The sequence below is a fragment of the Falco cherrug genome, chromosome 4 (assembly GCF_023634085.1).
Source record: "Falco cherrug isolate bFalChe1 chromosome 4, bFalChe1.pri, whole genome shotgun sequence".
In the NCBI taxonomy this organism is placed as follows: Eukaryota; Metazoa; Chordata; class Aves; order Falconiformes; family Falconidae; genus Falco; species Falco cherrug.
In genome coordinates, this window is record NC_073700.1 from 31,610,980 (window position 1) to 31,632,041 (window position 21,062).

A 21,062-nucleotide genomic window follows, 5' to 3' on the forward strand; every position below is an offset into this window, starting at 1 on the left:
ACTGTTTGCCTTTCAAGGGAGCATAAGAGTGATTGTGCATTTCAAGGGTGCATAAGAGCATTATGTGCAGGTTGCATCCAGTGCTCTGGGTGCTGTACGGATGCACTGAAAAAGAAGCCCTGGTCTGGAGGGGTTATAATCAAAAAGTATTTGGCAGAGGGCTGGGTATGTGAGTGTCTGGATGGAAACTGCAAATGCTGCAGTTCTCCCGACCGAGTATCAAGGATACTGGAGGCTGATGTGTCAGGAGGGGGTTAAAGTATGAGCATCCCTCCAGCGAGCAACCTTGCCTGGCACAGAAACCTCCTCCTCCTGCTGCTGGAGCCACAGAGAGGGCTTCTGTTCTCCGGGCACTGACATCAGCTGCCGGCCGGGACGTGAGTCACGCTGGGAGCCAGGCTCTGTAGGCACTGGTTCCCAGGCACTGCCTCCCTGCACCCCAGGGCAGGCTCTCCCATGGCCAGAGCAAGCTGTTAGACATCTCACTTACTGTGGGGATGGTGCTTCTTCAGAGCACGTGTGCTGCTGGGTCCGACAGTGACTGGTGTCCCTCGCTTGGTGGGTGCAAGCCCCTGTGGCGGGGTCCTCACCAGCGCAGCTGCCCGGCATGCATCGGCAGCCGTGTTTGCAGGGCAAGGTGCGATGCCCCCGTGGGCGGGTGTGAGGTCCAGTGTCTGCACCCATATCCCAGCCCTTCTGCCTTGGCGTTTGGGTACAGAAGCAGGGGATTAAGGGTTGGAGTTCTTTGTTATTCCCCCCAAATTTTTGTCTAATGGGGAGGAAGAGTTTAAGCTGAAAGGCTCTGGGGAAAAAAAATTGAAATGGGTGAAGGAGGAAACCCTAAGGAAAAGTATGTTCAGCTGAAGCAGATTGGACACTGTTCACTGATGCGCAGCCTCCTTTTCACATCTTTTCAGTGTAATCCTGCATTTAACATTACACAGCTCCCTGTCAGGGCTTGCTCCAAGAAACCTTTCCTCATCCTCTCCCTGGAGGTTTCAGGGAAATGTAGTCGTGGCTTTAAAACAAACAACTGCTGCTTCTTCCTCGGCATGCCCTGACACCGCTGCCGTGGGAAGCGGATGGGGGGTGATGCTGTGCAGGTCACCTCTCCTGCTCTCTGCAGCCTCATCCAGAGCAGAGTAAAAACTCACGCCACAGCCTGTCTCCAGGGTGAATAAATATTGAGCCAAATTGCCTTGAAAGGAAAGGGATCCATTTGAAAAAAATCCACTAAAGAACCCACCAGAGATATAATCCCCAGCCAGACTAACGGCATCTGCTGCAGCATCAGCAGTGAGTGCAGGCAACGCAGTGGAGGAGATGGATCTTCCTGGGAAGCTGCCTGTGCCTGGAACCGCTCACCCTCGCTCCCTATAGCAACTTTGCAATACAAATGATTTAAACATCAAACATGGACGTTATTGCAGCCAAGACAAGGCACATCAAAGACCTGTTTAACAGGCTAAACCAGAGAGGAGAATGCAAGGGGAGATGCCAGTGTTTTTGTTTTATTATTATTTTTATTCCTGCAAGAGGAGCAGGCCTGTGACAGGGACCAGCACATTGCATCATTCCTGTGCCAGGATGCGCTGACGTTTTGGTAGGACAGGCATCATATGACCAGGAGCCCAAGCAGCCTTTTAGTGCCTTCCAGTAGTGTTTGGAAGTGCTGATTCAGATGGAGTGCCACCCCTCCGGAGGAGTAACACAGCCTCCTGAGGCTCCCTTAAAACCAAAGGAAGATGCTGCACCATTTCCCAGCCTTGCCAAGGAGACACCGCACAAAGTCACCGCCAGAAGGCACGGGAAAAGGCTCCAAATGTACAAGCTTTGCTTTTAGAGATAACTTTGGTGCATGTTTATTTTTTTTCTACCTCTCCGAACCACACAGCAAGAGGCCAGTGGCTGCTCTTACGCACTCCAGGAAGTGTTTGAACGTTGCAGTGACAAAGTGATGGGGCGGTGATGAATCTTGCAGAGAGCTGCTGTAGGAAGAAAAACATCTAGCAAAGAGAAATACCCTGATGTCTTCAGCTCCCCTAAAGCAGAAAAGCATTTAGGCAGCCAAAAATCATGGGCAAGGAGCTGTGGGTCTGAGCTGGAGCGGTGGAGGAGGAGGAGCAATCAGCCAAGTGAGGTGTTGGCAGCTGGCTCTGGGGAGGGGGTAGCACCGCTGCAAGCTAAAGCTGGATGTTCACAGCTAGTTTAGGAGCCAGCTGTAATTTTAACAGCTGGTTCTGTCAAGCTGCCTTCAAAGTAGCTCTGATCCAAGCTTCTATAATTAGACAAAGAGCAGCAGCTCTCGTGTGAAGAGTAAAGCAGCAGTGATGCTTGTTGCAGGGGAAGCGGAGTGGCATGGGAGGGAGCCTTACTGAACGGGGTAACGGCTGGCCCATGGAATTTTAAATAGTTGAGGTTTGGTCTTTTTTCTGCCTCCATCTAGTCACTTCGTGCAAAATGTTTGGTTAGGTTTTTTACCCCTCAAAAAAACCCACACCTGAGAAATGGTGTTTCATTTTGCATCATCCTTAACAGAAGTGTTTACATTTGTCAACTTAAATCAAAAGTATTTCATTTGTGGTCAGTTCTATTTGCTGAACTAGTACAGGTTCTCACGAGCGAGATGGTCTGAGACCTTCCTGCTCCTGGATTCCCTTGGCAGCTGAATGTGCTGCCTGCATTTTGGGATGTGTTCTGGATGCTCCCTGGAGATGCCCTGAGCTGTGGGTGCTCCCTGGGAGAGTCAGTCTGGCTTATAAGATCAGTGTGTGAAACACCCCAATTATAATTAGCGTGAGCCGCTGCTGTCCTTGAGCTTTCCTTATTTGAGGTCAACCAACCTGAAATACAATATTGTGGTATTGCTCAGGCTGCCTGTTCCTGTAACCTTGGGTTTTTACGGTCAATAAATGGATCTGTACTAATTGGAGAGAGCTAAAGAGAGGCATCAGGCTGATTCTCTGTGTTTTTGATGACAAACATTTAGGGAAAGAATAGGGGAAGTATCCTATGTATATATATACATATACTGTGTATATACCTAAGTATAAACTATGGTTTATGAAGGTAATCCTCGGTGTCCCAGATCTCCCGGTGTTTCTCAGTGTTTTTATACTGTGCACATGCATGTTCCCTGTGTAGTGACACGGGACCAACAGGCTCGTGCATCTTCCCTCTCCTAGTGAGAAGAGAGTGACTAAGCAGCAATACAGTAACAAAGTGCATGGAAATGGTTGATTTCATGGCAACTCTCCTAGCTTAATCAAATTTCTATTAAAGAAAAATCCATTTTACATTGGAGACCTGTGCAGGGCCAGGCAGTTTCTGTCTCTCACCAGATAAAGCACATTTTTTCCAGAGTGAGGTCATGTCTTTTTCTGGACTTTGCCAAAGATGTAGTTGAGCCTTAGATCGGCCTCAACTAAGAAGTGTGAGCATTTGCTGATGCTTCTTTCTGACCAACACCAGCCCGTCTCCATCTGCATTTTCCCCCTATAGTGAGCTCACCCGAGTTTTCACCTTGAAATCTCCGATGCTTAAAAGTCTGCAGCAGAGGAGCTGTTGCACCCCACCTCTTGGATGCTTACAGTGAAATTGGACTGGGAGGTGCCTCCCCAGCTGGCTAAATAGGACTGGGTTTAAAAATATTGCTGCAGTTGAGGTGCAGACAGCAGCTACCTCGATGAGCCAGGTCCCTTTCCATAACCAGGGCAGCCCTTGCGGGAAGCAGTGATGTGGCACATCAGTAGCAACCAGTATATCCCCACCATACCTAAAAGACAAGGAGGCTGCTTAGCAGGGAGTGAGTTTCAAACTTCCACCCATTGCAGAGGCTGGAAGAAGAAATTGTAGCATAGCAAAGTCAATGGAAGTTTCGGTCAGTGATTTATTGGGGCAGTATTTAGCTTTGATTTGTATATTTACAGGAGTTCGTAAAGTGGGATTGCACTGCTCCAGGGGATGGGACGGGTGATAGTTTTAGAAAATACGAAGATGTGCAAATGTCCTTGTACAGCCTGGAGGTTGTGGCTGCGCTGCTGAATGCCCTCCCTCGGTAGCACAGCTGCCGGAGCATCCTATAGGAGCTGCTTGCTGGGACAGCTGTCGAGCCAGCAGCCAGGAGAGGGATGAGTCCTAAATTAAAACATTCTCCTTTCCCTGCATAAAGCAATAGCTTTGACTGCAAATGTGTTGAGCACTCAATAATAGACGATCAGGAGCCGTTAGCACCGCAGCAGATGTGTGCGAAGCCATTTGGATTTCTCTCCAAAGCAAACAAAGAGGAGTGTTATGTGTGTGTGAGGACGGGCTTCCATGATTTATGGTTGGATGGCAATGCTGCCTACGTGGGGGGAATGCTTTATTCTGAGATATCCCAGACAGACGGTCCTAAACCCATCTGAATTCAGTGGTGAGCTTCTCTGCTGACTTCTGTAAAGCTCTGTTGGGGGATTAAATTCAGCTCGTCCTTGCTTGGATTGATCTACGTGAGCAGCTGCCCAGGCTGAGGTTTTATTTATTGGTTGTAGGTAGGAGACCTACCTAAAACTATTGAGGCCTTGGAAGATATTTCAGCCTGATCCCACAGCTGTTCTCTGAGGCTCTGCAAGGTGCCTGTATGAAACCCAGACCTTCAGGTGGCTCCTGGTGCTTGACAGTTGTTTCAAGCGGATGCCTCGGCAGCAGGGAGGTTGGCCCATCTGCAGGACGTGTGGAGGGTGCCAAGGTCCCTCGTGCCCATCTCTGTGTCTCACCTCTGTGCTTGCTGTATAAAAGCATGTGTGGCTGTAGGTGGGTTCTCCCTCACCTCGCAGAGGTCCCGGCAGGACCAGCCCTGTGGGCAGCGCTGGGTGGGGGGCGATGTGCGCGGGACAGCAGCAGCGGTTCCTCCGGGTACCGAGTGAGAAAGCTGTGGTGCATCTTTCCGTGCAGCTGCTGGGCAAGGAACTCGTGATGGTAGCAGCCGGGATTTTTTGGACTGTGTCTTGCCCAAGGAGGATCCTGGTTTATGGTTTGGCTCTCAAAATTCAGCTTCTGAAGCGTACTGCTGTACAGATATTATTATGGCTTAGTACCATGTGCCTGTCCTTAAATGTTTTCTCGCTGGCTTTCCAGCTAAATCAGGCTTTGAGTGCATTCAGTGCTGGTGAATGGGATGAGCGTCGCACTGGGAACCTCTCGGCTTTCATCTGCCTTTTTATAACAAAAGACTGGCTTCAAAAGATCAAAACCTGAAGGTTATTTACCTGTAACTGGATTTTTTTTTTTCCTCTGAGCAGCCAGCAGCTCCCAGGTGGACATGTGGGGATGCCACTCGAAGAGGAAGCATTTGATTTCCAAGTAAAATTAGATTCCACATTCAATTCTCAGTAACACAAGCACAAGATTTCCAGTAAAGACATTTTCTGTAGCAAGGGGTTTAACATCTCCCAGCAGATACAATCGAATTGTACTGCAGCAGCCAGCTATTGTCTTATCTTTAATATGTAAACACTTTCTCAATAATTAAGTTACCGGGGAAGTTGTACTGTATTGATGGTCAATTATAAGATAAACTGATAAAAGGGAGGATGCAGCTGTGTTCTCTGCAGTGGACACCAAGCCTGATGTGCCTGCAGCTGTCAGGTGAAGGCTTGGGGACTGTATATTTTGATATTTACTCCTGATATTTGTTCCTATGCAGTATTTTGAGGGCAGGTGAGTGCTCACTGGGAGATCAAGAATCACTCTACTAAAAGGAGTTTTTTCTCTGGCCGCTGTCCTTTGCACACTGTTACCTTGCAGTCGCTTGCCCAGAGGTTGTCACGTCCTGCTGCCTCAGTTACCCACCTTTCATCCTGCTGTTGGCTTCCTCGTCCTGTTGTTGGCTTCCCCATCCCGCTGCTGGCTTCCCCGCGCTCCACGGAGGCACCTCGTCTGTTCCATTCCTGCTGCAGCCAGCCGGTGCAAGGGGCAATGCGATCCCATCTGAGATACCTCCTGGGAGTATGAGTGACTGTGTTAATGTCTTTGTCACCTGAGAGCTGTTCCGTAGGGAATCATAACATGTGATTAAAGAAACCAGTTAAAAACAGCTTAGGAAGCTGGATTAGGTACATGAATCTCTTATTATGGCTCCTTTTAGCTGACAACCCCGTGAAAGAAGGGGAGTCTGGATTACATGGCGAAACATCAGACCTGACAGGAGTGTTTTCTGGCTGTTAGGCTTAGTGGTGTCGTGTACGATTTTAATCAGATTTAAATAGTGGCAAACATCACAGGCTTAATGGATTTCGGCTTTATTATTGGGGCTTTGCTTAGAAGCAATTTGGATTTTCAGCGGTGAGCCAGCAATGCAAGTGTGTTCACAATGACATTAAAAGGGACTGGAAACCCAGGGAACCGACCTTGCATTTAAATACCACATGCCTATGTGTGGCACAGACCTCATCGTCTTTCCGTCAGCCTCGGGATCTTGATGTGTTGTTAAGCTCAGCCCTGTGTTTTTTCCATACAGATGATGTATTTGGCTCCATTTCACGTACTGATCCCAGTGGCCGGGTAGCTGAACAAATGACTTTTTCCATTTCAAAGGCTGCTGAGGGAACTGGGGTGGTTTAGGCTGGAGAAAAGGGGGCTGAAGGGAGACGTTCTCACTCTCTACTACCACCTGAAAGGTAGTTGCGCCAGGTGAGGTTTAGATTGGATATTAGGAAAAATTTCTTCACCAAAAGGGCTGTCAAGCACTGGAACAGGCTGCCCAGGGAGGTGGTAGAGTCACCGTCCCTGGAGGTATTTAAAAGACCTGTAGATGTGGCATTTAGGGACCTTATGATTTAGTGGTGGACTTGGTGGCATTGGGCTAACAGTTGGACTCCATGATCTTAAAGGTCTTTTTCAATCTAAACAATTCCATGGTTCTGTGAGGCAAGATGACAATATATTTTTGCAGTGATCTGGAGAGTTTTTTTCCCATGCTTGGCTTCAACCTTAAAGTTGTCCTACATGTGATCTAAAATGGCGTCTTTCCATTTTTAGGGGGCATGGGTTGCTCTCCTTGACCTTGACCTTCCCATGGTAAGGCTTTGTCTTGGCTGTGCCGGTTTGGGGTGATTTGTCTAGAGGAAAAACAGTTACTGAGGACACTGACACCTGTATTTCTGCAGAGCATGGTACTGCCTCCAAATCTGGTCTTTTTGGGTGGCTGCTTCACATTGTGGGAGAAGATGCAAGACATTAATATTGAAGATAGTTTTGTAAAACATGTTTGACTTTGCTCGGAGGGTTGGTAATGGGAGACAACCTTGTACGTCCAGCGCTTGGGGACCGACTATCTATAGCTGTAGGGACAGAAGTTACCATTTTCTGAAAGCTGGTTGTTGAGATCTGTTCAGCTGGTGAGTGCTCCCAGTCCAGCATGAGCAGGAAAAGGAGAACATCTATGCTTTTCAAGTTCCCCTTAGGAGTAGCATGTGGCACTGTTCCCTTTATCAGTAAAGGGAAATGTATGTATTCCTACTCCCTTGTGTTTTCTGTACCACCTAAACCGACAGACCTAAGGTTCCAGCTAGTTCCAGCTCTGAGCTGACCATTAATGTTTTCCCTTAGAAGGGCAAGGGATGTCTGTAAGGTGTTATCTCAATCATCTACTAAATCCTGGCTTTCTGTCTGATGTAGCCATTCAAGCGCTAATTGCCTTTGATTAAGTCAATCATTTGTAGAGTGAGTGGGTTAATTGGGTATTGTGGAAGCAATCAATCTAATCAGCTGCTTGCATCCATAGCTGAGGCACTACAGTGCGGCAGGACAATAATTGTTTTATGAGCTCCTGGAAGGCAGCAGAGACAGACTGGATGGCAACAGGAAACCCTTCTCTGCAAAATGGTCTTTAGGAAAGGTAATTGGATGCTAAAAGGTCATTAAGAGAGGGCTGATTGATTAAGAGCTGGGAAATTCTCACCTCTAAGAAATGTGTGCAGGAGGAAATGGTTGGTGTGGGTGCGGGCACATGGGAGATCCTGGGCTCCTTTGCCTGGTTCGAGATGTGATGAGGCTGTGTTGTCTTAGAGGGGGATAGAGTTGTCTTAAGGGGGATGAAGGGACATCACTCCCTTCTCGTGCCTGCGAGAGAATGTGGCATGAGACACGCCAGGCACCCATCCTCACATAAGGTGCGCCAAGAACCTACCTCCCAGGTGTCCTTCTCGGGGCAAAGGGACTGGTTTGCAGAATCACTGAATGCATTCTTGTGCGCTCCTTGCTGAGGCTTCATTTCCAAAGCACTGAACTGTGCCTGAGCAGTAGCAGCTCTTGGTGGCTCCTCACCTGGTCTGTGCAGGAGGACACCAGGGAGAAGGATGCCCATCTCATCAGATGCAAGCCTCCGAGGTCCCTCTGCCTTCTGCACGTGTGGATGCTGACGTCTCCGATACGCCTGGATCTGCAGTGCTGAACGTGTAACCAGCAGGAAGTGTATTTATCTGGAGATGACTGCAGAATTATTTCCAGGGAAGTTATAAGCTCCTCAGCACAGCTGCAGACAGGGGTGGGGGAAGCAAGCTGCTGGGGCTGTGGAGCAGTCACAGCCTTGACTGCAAGCTCTAAGGTGACACCTTGTTGACCTTGACACCACTTGCAGGGGTACTACCTCATGTATGGGGAGGATGAGTTTGTCTCTGAACGAACAGTGGTGTTTTCACTCCACGAGAAAACGTAGTATTCCTTTTTTTTGTAATTTTTTTTACTGGAATGCAAATGCTTAAAAAATCCAAGTTGAATTCGTTGAAATGGGTTGCTTTGGTGCTGAGTGCTACAGGAAGGAATATTACAATTCATGGCAATCAAATCAAACAAGTTACACTGACACAGCCAAACACGAGTGTGCAGTTCTTTTTGCAACACTCTTCGAAGTCTAGCCCATCAGGAAACCTTAGAATACGCTGCCTTCTCCATCCCACCCTCTGACTATGGACAGTGTGGTTTATTGCAGAACAAATATCCTTCAGACTCTTTGTTTTAAAAGGAGGTTGTGACATTGGTGTTGGTGGTGATGCGGGATTTCAGGGATTCACCACTCAGCTGCTCCAAATAATTATGCAATTCCTTAACCTTGCGGAAGAAGTGGGCACATCATCTCCAGTAAGCACCAATCTACCATTCTGGTTTAATTAACATCTTACACTGTTAATATAACAGACTACTCAGCTTCTGACATACAGAGAGGTGGCAATATATACCCTGCAATTTTAGCAGCATAGTGATGTAGTTGTATTTAAATCTTCTCCAAAGCTCTGAATCGGGGTCAAGGCACTTTAACTGCTTAGAGGAAAGAAAATCTTACTGCTGTAGGTGGAGGTGCCCTGCCCAAACTCCAGGCAGATGTGATTGCTGTTGGAATACGCACACAAGTAAATTTTTTTCTCCTATTTCAGCCTCCCATTCTTTGTCTTGCAGTGTGACAAGAAGACAAAGAACAACACAGTGAAGTGTTTGGGCTCCGGTATGGTATTGGCTCTGTTGCTGTGCTCTGTTTGGGATACACTAGTGTGTTTCCCCTAAAAGCCCTGGACCAGACCTGGTTTTACCACAACCCCGGAAATGTCATGGGAACAAGCAGTTCTGATGCCTCTTTCCAGGTGGAATTGCAAAATAAAGCGCCAAAGAAATGGGAGAGCACATGTAGTTTAATTCCAAGTTTATAATGCTTTACTTAGGTTGACAGAAAGCAAAGCCCATGCACGTTTGGTTTTTTTTTTGTGTTTTTTTTTTCAAGACAATGGTTCTGATTATCTGCTCACAGAAGGGTTTTTTTCTTCTCTGAGAAGAAAGGCTGAAATGGAGAGTAATTTTGGGTACTTCCTATAATCCGTGTTCCCAGAGACCAAAAACCCCATCATTAACTAATCACCGTAACGGCTTTCTGAGGTGGGGAAGTAGTAATATTCCTCTTCTGAAAAAATGGGGAACTTGAACAAACTGCTGGCGGAAGTTGGATGGAAAGATGGTGTTTATGTCAGATTGTCTTGATAGAAAATTCTCTCCCTTGCTTCCTCCGCAGCCTCTCAGACGGTGAGAAAGCTGGGCGAGACTAGAGCACCCAATGGGTCCTGCCAGCTTTAGATGCCTGGCTTGGAGGAGCTCCAGCCACCAGCTCAGCGGAGCTGAGGCAAGGCTGTGCCAGATCTTTTCAGTCAACCAACGTGGTGACCCTGTTTTCTTTGCCCTGCAGAGTTTTAGCTGCAGCGATGAAGTGAGTGTGGAAGTGGCAGTTCCTTATTTTACCTTGGAAGCTACGTGATGGGTCAAAAATACCCATCTGGGCAGCGTGATTTCAGGTTATATTACGTGCCATTTGCTGGCTAACTTTGTCACGACTGCTTGGTGGGTTTTTTTGCAAGTGTCACAGGTTTGTGCTGGAATGGCCTACAAAAGCAAGTGGTTTTTCTCCTTGGCAGGTGGCTGAAGCTATGATGCAGAAGCCATGGCAACCGAATAGTGGTGGTGTTAGCAAAGCAAGAGTGATATTTCTGAAGGGTGCCTGCAGGTGCCCTTCAGCAGGTATCCAGCAGGTAGTCCTTCCTACAGTCACGGTTGGGTGCTGCTGGTCAAGTGGGATGATGACAGTTGGCAGCATCCTTTGTTCTGCACCTTGGGAGAGGAAGCAAATGCCTTGGCACCATGATGCCGCATGGTCCAGCACCAGCAACCAGCCAGTGTTGCAGGGCTAGCAGTCATTTACCTTCAACATAAGCAGAACAGCCCTCATAAAGATGTGAATTTGGCCAGATACCTCTACAGATGAAGGTGTTGCTAAGGCAGTGCAGCCCAGAGAGACGAGGAGGAGATGGTTCAGTTCTCAGAGCCCGATGCCCTCCGGTGTGAGATCTGTTCCCAGTTCAGCCTCCTGCAGTTTTGTTTCCCGGCACCTCCTCTCACTGTTTTCACAACCCTTTAGATCAGGACACCGAGGACGCGTCCTGCTGACACACTGTTTGCCTGGGGAACCTGGCGGGGTTCATGTTGGGTTCAAGTCCGGCTCACGGTCTTCTGCAGTGATCGGTGCTGACAGGGGCACAGGCAGCAGGGTTGGGGCAGAGCAGAGGATCAGCTCCCCAGGACGCAGCCCTGGAGGAAGGAAGGAAGGAAGGAACGGGATGCTTCTTAGCCAGCAAAGGGTTTATGACAATCTGTGCCGAAGTACAATGAAATTAGCAGTTGGCTTTGTCAGAGCAGCCAGGAGCTCTTTTGCAGAGGCTATCTGTCTGGGAAGAGGTGGCGTGTGAACTATGGGAAGGGATAATGTGTAGTGTTGTGTTCAGGTTTTTTAATCCTTCCTTGGAGTAGAATTTGGATACTGTGTTTTGCCACAAAATGTTGGAGGGAGAAGGTCAAAATGATGGAATGTGCCTGTGTAAGAGGGCAGGGAAAGCTGGATTTTCAGCCTGGCTTTGACGCTGGCTCACAGTCTTGTCCTGAGCAGCTCACCAAACCGCTCTGGGTTTCCCTCTCTTCATATATAACCATTATGATGCCCATCTGCCAGGGTTAAGTGTTAGGTGGACTTTACAGATTTGCAATTATTGGAGATTCTCTTTGGGGAAATGCAGAGTAATTTTATTCTTCATCCCTTAAGTGCTAAGAAAAATCACAAAAAAATGTGTTGTAGAGGGGAACAAGTTTAATAAGGAATGCCTGCAGCATCCCTCGCCATTCAGATGATTGTAATGACACACTCAAGATGAATGGATGAGACCCACAGCCCGTACTTGTGGGGCTGAGCTGCTCTGCGGTGGAGCCACTGAGAGCTGAGCTCAGTGTGCCCAGCTCGCCCAGGTGGGCATTTCTAAGGGAAAAGATGCACTTTCCTCCAGCATCGGAGATGTGACTGTCCCCCTCGCATTGTCTCTCCCCAATCTCGTTTGGCACCGGTGTCCTTCTCTCCAGACCCAGCACTCTCCAGCCCGCCACGCAATGTTAGTGTTCCCCAAGGGTCAGGCACAGAGGCTCTGAAACAGCCTCTGACGTTTAGTGGAGTGAGTAGCAATGGCTTTTGAAGTACTCTCCCGCTGCGCCAACTGGCTTGACATTAAAATCGGCACCCTTCAGGAACAGAGACTGCCTGTCCTTGGTCTCTAAACCGCACACTTTGAGAGCAAGCTGCTTAGCGTTTTGCCGTTCAAGAGAGCAGTCAGGAATTGCCAGCCGTCAGAGCCCTGGCAGCATCTCTGCTTCATGTTAAGCAAATCTTGTATTTTATAAACATATCAGCCAGGCATCACCTAGTGCCTGTCTGTCTCCTGTCAGAGAGACATTATTCCTGTTCAGCTCCGCCGTGTACAGCCTGCGATAGGGTATGTAGTGGGTTTGCTGATACAAGCCTGGCAGGTAGCAGCATCTGACTCTGAATCAGCCAGAGCTTCGGTTCCTCGGCAATTAATTCCTACCACGGCGGTGATATGAGTGCATCAGCCGGGGCCCTTCCCGTGCTGCTCTCGGATGCAGCTGCCCTTGGCTGGGTTTCTTGGCTGCTTCCCCTTGCTCAGCCTTCAGATAGTCCTGCTCTCTGTAGGTTCTGCTCTTTCTGATGCTGCAAATGCCCTCCAACAGGTTAGCTGTGTCTTTTCACTAGAAAAAGTATGTAGCAGCTGGGGTGGGATTGAATCAATGGGCTGAATTGGGTTAGTTCTGCTTGTGGCTTTGGGGACGTCGTTCCTCGGGTGGGTGGGGGGGTGGGTGGACCAGAGAAAGAGCTTCAGAGTTGTCCCTCCCCTGATGTATCTGGTATGAGCCCTGTGGGTTACTGGGCTGGTGCACGTGGATACAGCTGCCAGTGCATGTGGGCGATGATGCTCCATGTGGGCAATGATGCTCCACGTGGGCGGTGATGCTCCACATGGGCTGGAGTGCTTGTCCTGCACTGGAGGGATGGGGAGGGCTCAGAGGTGGAAGGGTTAGATGGACGGTGGCGTGGCATCACCAGCTGGCTGTGATCATAGGATAGCTGAGGGTTTGGGCTGTCCCGTCTGCGTCTCTGAGCAGCGATGGGGACTCGGTTGCTGGCCGTGGGGAAGGAGAAGGTCGTGGGAGCACAGGCAGCGGGGACCACGGGACCTCATGGGGGAGAGGTGCACGCTCTGCTTGCCCTGGCTCACTCGTGCCAGAGAGCTGTAAGTAACGCGCGAGCGGGGATCCCGGCAGGCTCCACATTGGGAACACCCGTGCCTGTGCCTGGGTGGCAGCCTGTGCCCATTTGGACAGGCAGGGTGAGGCCCCATGGTTTAACATCGAGCCCCGCTGCAACACGTGCCCCATCTAGAATAAAGAGACAAAGGGAAGGCTGCTGACAGCTTTAAATATTTCCACCGCTTCCATCTGCACCGAGTTATCAGCCCATTTGCAGTCCCGCGTGCCAGCTGTCGGATGCACCGCCGGGATTTGCGATGCTCTGTGCCGTTAGCATTCAGCATTAGCACCGGCACCGGCTGTGCCATTGCGCTTGTTCATGGCAGATGTCGATGGCTTTGCCTGGCATTTGGTGAAGTCTCTGAGGATCTGGAGGAAGCGTTTGGCGCAGGATTTCCTAAGGCCAGACAGAAGTGTGCATGGGCATGCATTTTTTTTCTTGTTTTGGCGTTTTGTGTTGTGGAAATATTTTGTGTCGCTTACACCTGTAGAGTCAGTGTTGAGGAGCTGGTTGAGGGATTTTTCTGCATCTTTTCATCTGTGATTTAAATTGCTCCTGCATCAGGTGGACAAGTGAAAAGCAGGTTGAATGAGGAATTCCTGCACGCCACTGGTTTGTAGCAGGCAGGTAAAGGACAGTCTTTAAGATGCCACTTGGCATATTAAAAAAAAAAAAAAAGTTTAGCGACCTATTTGAAAGCTGTTGTAAAAGATATAACTTTACATTTTAAAATCCTAGTTCCTGAGAGCCAATAACAAAAATCAAAAAGGGGTGAAACTAAGAGAGAGAGAAAACACTTTTTCAGGGGGACTTCTGTATAATTATATCTTAAATAAATGGAAGATGACTATCAAACCGCTCTGTTAATATTCATAAAAGTTGTATTGGACAGTTCTTGGTATTTCTTTGTTTTGAAACATTTGCTATGAGGGCGTCAGCTGAGCTTACTGTGTGATGAGTTGGGCAGTGTGGCTGCCGCCGGAGGGGCTGGCAGGGAGCAGCTGTACTTGCTTTTCTCATTTGAGGAGTTAAGGGGTTTAGATTCTTTTTTCTCTCTTTCTGGCTCTTTTGAGTTTTAGATAAAGCATATGTATGTTGAGTAGTGTTCTTCCCAAGCAGCAAATCTGCCCATGGGGCTGATATCCAGGGAGAGAAGAGGCATGTGATGGCCAGCCAGGGTGCCTGGGGGCTGGAGGAACCCACTCCGAGGGGAGAGGATGCTGTGTCTGGCTTAGTGGCTTTCTGAACCAAAGTGCCCTGAAGTCAATGGGAAGAACTGCAGGTGTTTTCCCCTTTTTCCATGTGAAAAATGTATTTGTGGCTTACTCTGATACAGCCGTCTGCCCTGAGCCACTTTCCCTGCGTGCACACACCCTGTTTTTCATTTTTCAGCAGCATCCACAGAGGAGGGCAGACCTCACCTGCCTTTCCCTTGCTTCAGAAGTGCTGCTTGTGTAAGTTGAGCAGCATCCCTGGTGCCAGGAGATGTGGCAGGTGCTGTCCTTTGGGAGCACGTGCAGGGACACGGCCTTGCTCCTCCAGCCTGCGCCTGTACTGCGTGGCAGGAATCCCCCTTTGCCTGCCTGTCCTTCAGGGACACCTGAAGCACCAGCCGCTGGAAAAGAGCAAGAGCGGAATAAGAAGGGCAAATCTGAAGGAGGAGGCCTGTTTCGTTCATGTCTTGAGCAATCCAGTCACACGTTTGGTCCACTTTGTTTTTGAAGTCGAAGCTCTTCTCCTTTTTCTTTACCCTGTCCCTTTTTTTAATTACAGCATTTCTATCCCTGGTTCTCAGCAATTGCTTTCTGCTGCAGGGTACCGAGAAGGATTTCTGTGGAAGAGAGGACGTGACAACGGGCAATTCTTAAGCCGAAAATTTGTGTTATCTGAGAGGGAAGGTGCACTGAAGTACTTCAACAAGAACGACGTGAGTACCTGGGGTTGCTGTGTGCAGACAGGGAGTCGCATTGGTAAGAGCATCTTTGAACAAGTAATTCCTCGGGCCCCCATTTTATTTGTACAGTTTTCATAAGCACTGAGCCCCCAGTCACTCCAGGACCAGGGTGCCAGGTACAACTCACTGCTTTCTTTAGCAGGGTTTGCTCTTGGTCCACCACCACCATAGTCATCGTGAGATGCCCTGACCAGCCATCTTACACGTTCCCGCTGTGGTGCCCTTTAATAAGGCTTTTCTTAAACAAAGGAGTTTTTCTCTGCTCTGGCGCCGCATCATGCAGCTGATGTGGGTTTCGTATTGCTGGCTAGTTTGTGACGAAGGTATCGCCACCTCGCAGTAGTCACTGGGGTCTGAAGCCTCCTTTGTGTGGCATGGCCAGCATCCCGAGGAACAGCTCCCTCGTTTTCTGTTCCAGCATCAAGCAGTGTGGAAGCATTTGTCTGTTTCCCCAGAGCACATTTCATGTATTGTAAGTGAGAAATGGAGCTATTACCATGAAAATTGCATTTGTGATGAATGGATAGACGCTCTGCTGTTCTCTACACCACATAATGAAGGAAGCCAAGGTGTTTTCTCTGACCTTTGAGTCTCCCCTGGACACCGCAGCCGAGAGCAGCCCAGACCGAGCTCCAGCCAGTTTTCTCAAGTAACTGATGCAATCGTGGTGTCACGATGAGCCATGCAGAAGAGGGGAACATCCTCCATCCACGCTTCTCCACACCCAGCGGCTGGCTTCAATAGCACCGTCTTCTCCTTCAGCTCGGTGCGGTATGGTGCAACTGCATCCCGTGGACAGGAGGGAGACAGTCATTACCGAGGGAGAAGTGAAAGTCCCAGCAGCCCCCATTCAGTCGCTATTGATGCTCTGGTAGTTTAAAGCTGCTTTGCTTTGTTGTTGACCATAGCCATGGAGGGAACAGTGCTGTCTAGACGTGTCTTTTTTGCTGGGATTTCCCTGCCGTGGTCACCCATGATGTCTGTGTGCCCATGGCAAGTCCCCAAGTTCCCAAAGCGGCACTAGCATCGGCACTAGCATCTCCACCAGCTTACGGACTTCCTCATGGTGCTGGGGACCATGGTGGCACAGCATGACCCCCTGCTGGCCCCTGGCTGCACCCTGAAACTGGTGTTGCCAAGAGCCTAATTTTTATTTTTTGGGATGTTTTATCCATGCTTGCTAGTTTGCTTCTCAGTGCACTCCTGAAAGGGTGGTGAACTTCCAGAGATGTTCTGTAGGAAGGCAAACCACTCAATGAGGTTCAAGTGACCTGCCACAGAGTGCAGGTGGGATTGGTGCCTGGGAAGGCTGGGTCCAGGCTCACCGTTGGGCTAACCCACCCAAGAGGTGGCTGTAAGGTATATATTTGTCCCTCTGAAAAGGAAGTTTCAAGTTTGGAGGGCAAGGGGAGGAGCAGAGTCAGAAGCCAGTGGCTCATGTGAGAGGATGGGACAGGTGGGGACGTGGGCATGGTGCCCCTTGCCAGCCTAGCACCCAGGTCTGAAGTTGGCAAGGGGGCTAATCCTCCATCTTCTTGGGCAAGGATGAACTGGCTGTGGGTGTTTGAGATGCAGAAAGCATCCTGGCCTGTTAATTAGCAGTCTGCATATTTTATTTTATTTTCTGTCAGGCTGAATGGTTTCCTTTCTTTGTTGGTAGTGTTCATCTCGCTGTAAACATTGGTCGCTTATCATTAGGTAAAGAGGCTGGAGGAGATCTAGGGGTCAGGAGGCAGTTGAACGGAAGCTACAACAGGAGATGTGGTGAAGATGCTTGTCTTTGTAGCACAACACCCTATCAGAGACTTGGCCTGTCCATCTTGCTTCTGGGCTGAAAGTTTTCTCCCCTTGAACTTTGCTGAATTTTGCAGAAGAGAGCGTTTTTCCAGGCTGGCAGAGAGCACTTGCTGATGCCTGAGCAAAGCCTCTGATATCTCATCACCGGGCAGTTTTGTGGGCTGGCAGTCAGGGTTTTTTAGCTAATGGCCTCAATCAGGAGTTTTTTTCTGACCAAGGGAACTGTTTTCTGGCTTGAAAGCCAATTCACAGGTGTTCGCTCACTCAGCTGTGTTTTCCAGGCAAAAGAACCCAAAGCAATTATGAAGATCGAACATCTAAATGCGACTTTCCAGCCTGCAAAAATCGGGAACCCCCATGGACTGCAGATCACTTACTTGAAGGACAATAGCACAAGGAACATCTTTGTCTATCATGAAGATGGCAAGGTGAGAGCGCGGCGGTGCCACGAGGGCTTGGGTGGTGGTCCTGAGCACTGGCGCTGCTCAGAGCCAGCCTGGGGCACACAGGGCTCTAACCGAGCTGGGAATCGTCGGAAGGGGTGGGGGTACAGGATGCACAGCCAGCGTTGTGTTTGTCTCGTCCTTCCAAGCACAAAGGTTGCAGACTGTGTCTTCTAAATAACGAGATGCAAATGGGGTGGAATTGCTGTTCCTCTGCTTGCAAGCGGATGTAGGGGCAGAGGCGTTATTTAAGGCAAGCTCCTCGGGGGGCAGTGGAGCAATGAAAGGTGAGGGGACTTGGTCCAAGGACTTGCAAAAGCGGAGCAAACTGGATGGTAGGAGAACTGAGGAACTGGTTGTTTCCCTGCCTGCCTTGTACTTTATAAAATGCAAATATGCGTGTCCGTATTGAAATAAATCCCCTTGCTTTGCCCTTGTGCCACTGAAGGGAGGTGTGAAGAAGAGGGCTCATGGGTCTGGGGCAGTCGTTTGCACAACGGGGACAGCAGGACAGGGCAGTGAGGGGGGTCCCAGCCGCCCCAGAGGCTGCCAGAGGGGTCCCAGCCTGGGTGGCCATTGTGAAGAACAGCATCAGTCAACACGCTGCCCTGTGGGTCTTGTCTCCATGGACTGATGTCCACGCAGAGAGCAGACCTGGGAGTTTGCAGTGGATGCCATCTCACAGCCTTAGTTTCATCTCTTTCTTCCCTGCCCCAGATATTTGAGGCTCCCCATAAAATATCAGCAGCCCTGGAGTGGCCGCAAAATCAGAGCCTAAAACACGTTCACAGCACATCTGCTTTCTTCTGGCTGTCATGGTGCCTTCAGCCTTTGATGTTACATCCCGTTGTCTGTCAGAGGGGCTTTCTGGGGGTGATCTCTCGTGGACAGGCACAGCAGGGATTTGCAGGATTGTCTCAGTGCACAGCCTTTCCCAGCTGTTCGCCCAGGGATGGCGAGCCAGGCAGCCCTGCTAGGGATAAGCAGTCCGTGCTCTTTGCGGTCACTCCTCTGCAGACTGTATAGGCCAGTAATGCCACCAAAATCCAAGATACTCTTCACTTGTGCATGAGCAAAGCTGATCTCGCCACTGCTGCTGCTCAGGCTCCAGTTGCAGTGGAGCTGGGTGATGCCTGTCGTGCCCACAGGGCTGTGCTGCCAAGGCTGAATGTGGTTCCTGTGCAGTGCAAGTGCTCCTGGCAGAAGGCAATTAGTGTTTCAGATTAGGTTAATTAGTGCATCGTCTGGTTTTGTACATGCACAGAAATGTGCATGTAATATGCATGTGATCACATGCATATATGCATATAGTAGACATGCAGGATGGTCAGCCTGCCTGGCCTCTGCACCCTGCAGCACCGTGGGGTCTTGCTCTGTGCATTTGTGGGTGCTGGGGAGATGCTCCAGCCGGGCTGCTCCCAAATTCACCCTCCCCTCCATCCATGCTGCCTGGTGAGATGTGCAAGTGCCATGGCGCAGAGCAGGAACCGCTTGCCACCGGGTGCTGCTTTTAGCACAGCAAAGCATCGCTTGGGTTGCTCTGGGGTACCTCCTTGGCCACAATTTAAACTGAAAAGAGGAAAAAGCTCTTCCTGTGAAAGCTGCATCCCACCATCATGCCTGTGTTTGCGGTTTGCTGGGCTTTGGTGGCCCACTTACATGCAAGGAATGCAGTCAGGGTTTTATTCTTACTTGTTTTGTGGCTTTAAAATGCTGAGCTTTCTGCTGGGGGCTTGTGGAAGGAGCAGTCTCGCAGATCTCATGCGATTGCTCTTGCCTTCGTGTCGGAGGTTTGGCAGGAGGCACTCTGATGCCGTCAGATAATGCCCAGGTTGAATTTCTTTGGACTCCCCTGGAAAGATCTGCCCCTTCAGCTGAACGAGGGCTGCCAGAAGGTGACGCTCCCTGGGGTGAGCTCCCCCTCCTTTGGGATCAGGGGCAGCCCCCAGGACTCGCCTGTAGTCCCCCACTGCCCTTCGCTCCCTCCCGTACTCCCCAGCAGCCCCAGGCTGTCCCCAGGTACCCCAGAGGTGCTGCTCGCCCCAGCCCGAAGGGCTCGAGCCTGGCCCAGGCTCCTGGCTCCTGTTTCTGGGGTTTGAGCCCTCCCAGCCCGATCCTGTCACTGACCGGGCTGGCCTTCCATCAGGGCAGGATTTGGAGTTTTATTTTCCATTGAGGAGCTCAGCAGTGATCCAGAGCATCTCCTGCTGCTCTCCACTTGTCCCTTCTGCTGCAGTACCCCAGAAGAAATCTGGCTCACTTCTCCCGTGGGATAACCCCGTGTGTGTTTATTCAACCTCTCAAACAGCTGGGAGAGCCCCTCCGCCCCCCCCCCCCCCCCCCCCCCATCCCGGTGGCATTTGCTGGAGTGAGGCACCCATAAAGGATGGGCAGAGGAAGCGGGTCCCTGTGCTGCTGCCCCAGGGCTGCAGGGGGTGGGACAGCATCGTGCTGTCCTTGGAGCTGGAGCTGCAGCGTGACCTCAGCCTGGTGGCTTCATCCTCCGCCGTCTGTCCTGACACTAAACCAAAGACTGAAACCAGCCCCAGCCCCCTCCTCGAAACAGGCGTATCTGGGTGCTTTGGCCACGTGGGTGTCTAATAACAGCAGGTGCCTGGCGGGGCAGGGCAGGGTGTGTCTTGGGCTCTGACCATTTTAAAGGATGTTGTTGTGGTCTCTTGTTAGCACTTACCCACCACCAGATGTACCAAGCCAGCCGGGGCGAAGCTGGGGCGCCTGCTGGAGCTGGGGACCGATCCTCTGCGTGGTGACCCCTCCTGGAGGTACCTGAACTGGTGCTTCTTGGACCAGGAGGGACAGCTCTGTGGGCACAAGGCTGGAGCCAGCCCTTACCTGCCTCCAGATCTCCAGTGGGGTGGGAGGCAGGAGAGCTGCAGAAATGTGTTTCCTGCTGCTCTGAGCTCCTGTCCAGGGCTGAAGCTCCCTCTAGGGCTTCTGAAAGCCATGGCAGGAGCAGCTGGGAGAGCTGCCGTGGTGGCTGCTGCCATCCCTGGTGTTACCGGGATGCGGGGATGCTCGGAGGTGGGCTGAGTCTCCAGGAAAGGCCACCCTTTAAGGTGCAAACCAAGATCGTTGACGTTCTCTGGACAAATTAGCAAAAATCTCTTCCCCAGTGCTTCTTCTTTCCTAAGCCACACGAGGAGCTTTCAGGATGGGAAGAGGTGGTATTGATCATCAGCAGCTCATTGCTCGAGCTGCAGGGATGGATGGGCAGGAGGGATGGTGAGAAGTTTGTTTGTCTCAGGGGTTGTCAGTCTGAGGCTGCCATGGCAATGGGGGTGTCTCTGGTGCAGGAGGGAGACTGGAGGGACACCCAGGTGGCATGCGGAGGGGGAGCACAGGGGCACTGCAAGCAGACCAGAAGGAAGCTGAGAGCCTGGAAAAGCCGTTTGCAAAGGTGCAGGCAGGAGTTCATTTTCTCTGTTTGCTGAGACTTAAATCAGTGAAAGGAATCTCTGCTGACGAGTCAACACCTTCCCGTCTGAAAACACCTAGCAGTTTAATGTTGGTTTAGTACATCAGATATAATCCCCTCACTCTATCCGTGCCATTGTTGGTAATTATACACACAGAAAATGTTTAGCAACTAAGCCTTCTGGCTTGGCATGCACAGGTATAGGTTTGTGTAAAGAAACGCGGCGGTGCCCCTTCCTCCAGTGATGGGTGATCGATATTCCAAGAT

At 50.2% G+C, this 21,062-nt stretch overlaps 1 protein-coding gene across 1 annotated transcript in view; it reads left to right on the forward strand.

Moving 5' to 3' along the window:
• Positions 1–21,062, forward strand: part of ADAP1 (ArfGAP with dual PH domains 1) — a 62,766-nt gene that overhangs the window by 34,875 nt on the left and 6,829 nt on the right. The window contains exons 5-6 of the mRNA XM_055708845.1: positions 14,980–15,092; positions 17,198–17,344. Of these exons, the coding sequence (XP_055564820.1) occupies positions 14,980–15,092; positions 17,198–17,344 (260 nt within the window). The remainder of the gene's footprint in view (positions 1–14,979; positions 15,093–17,197; positions 17,345–21,062) is intronic.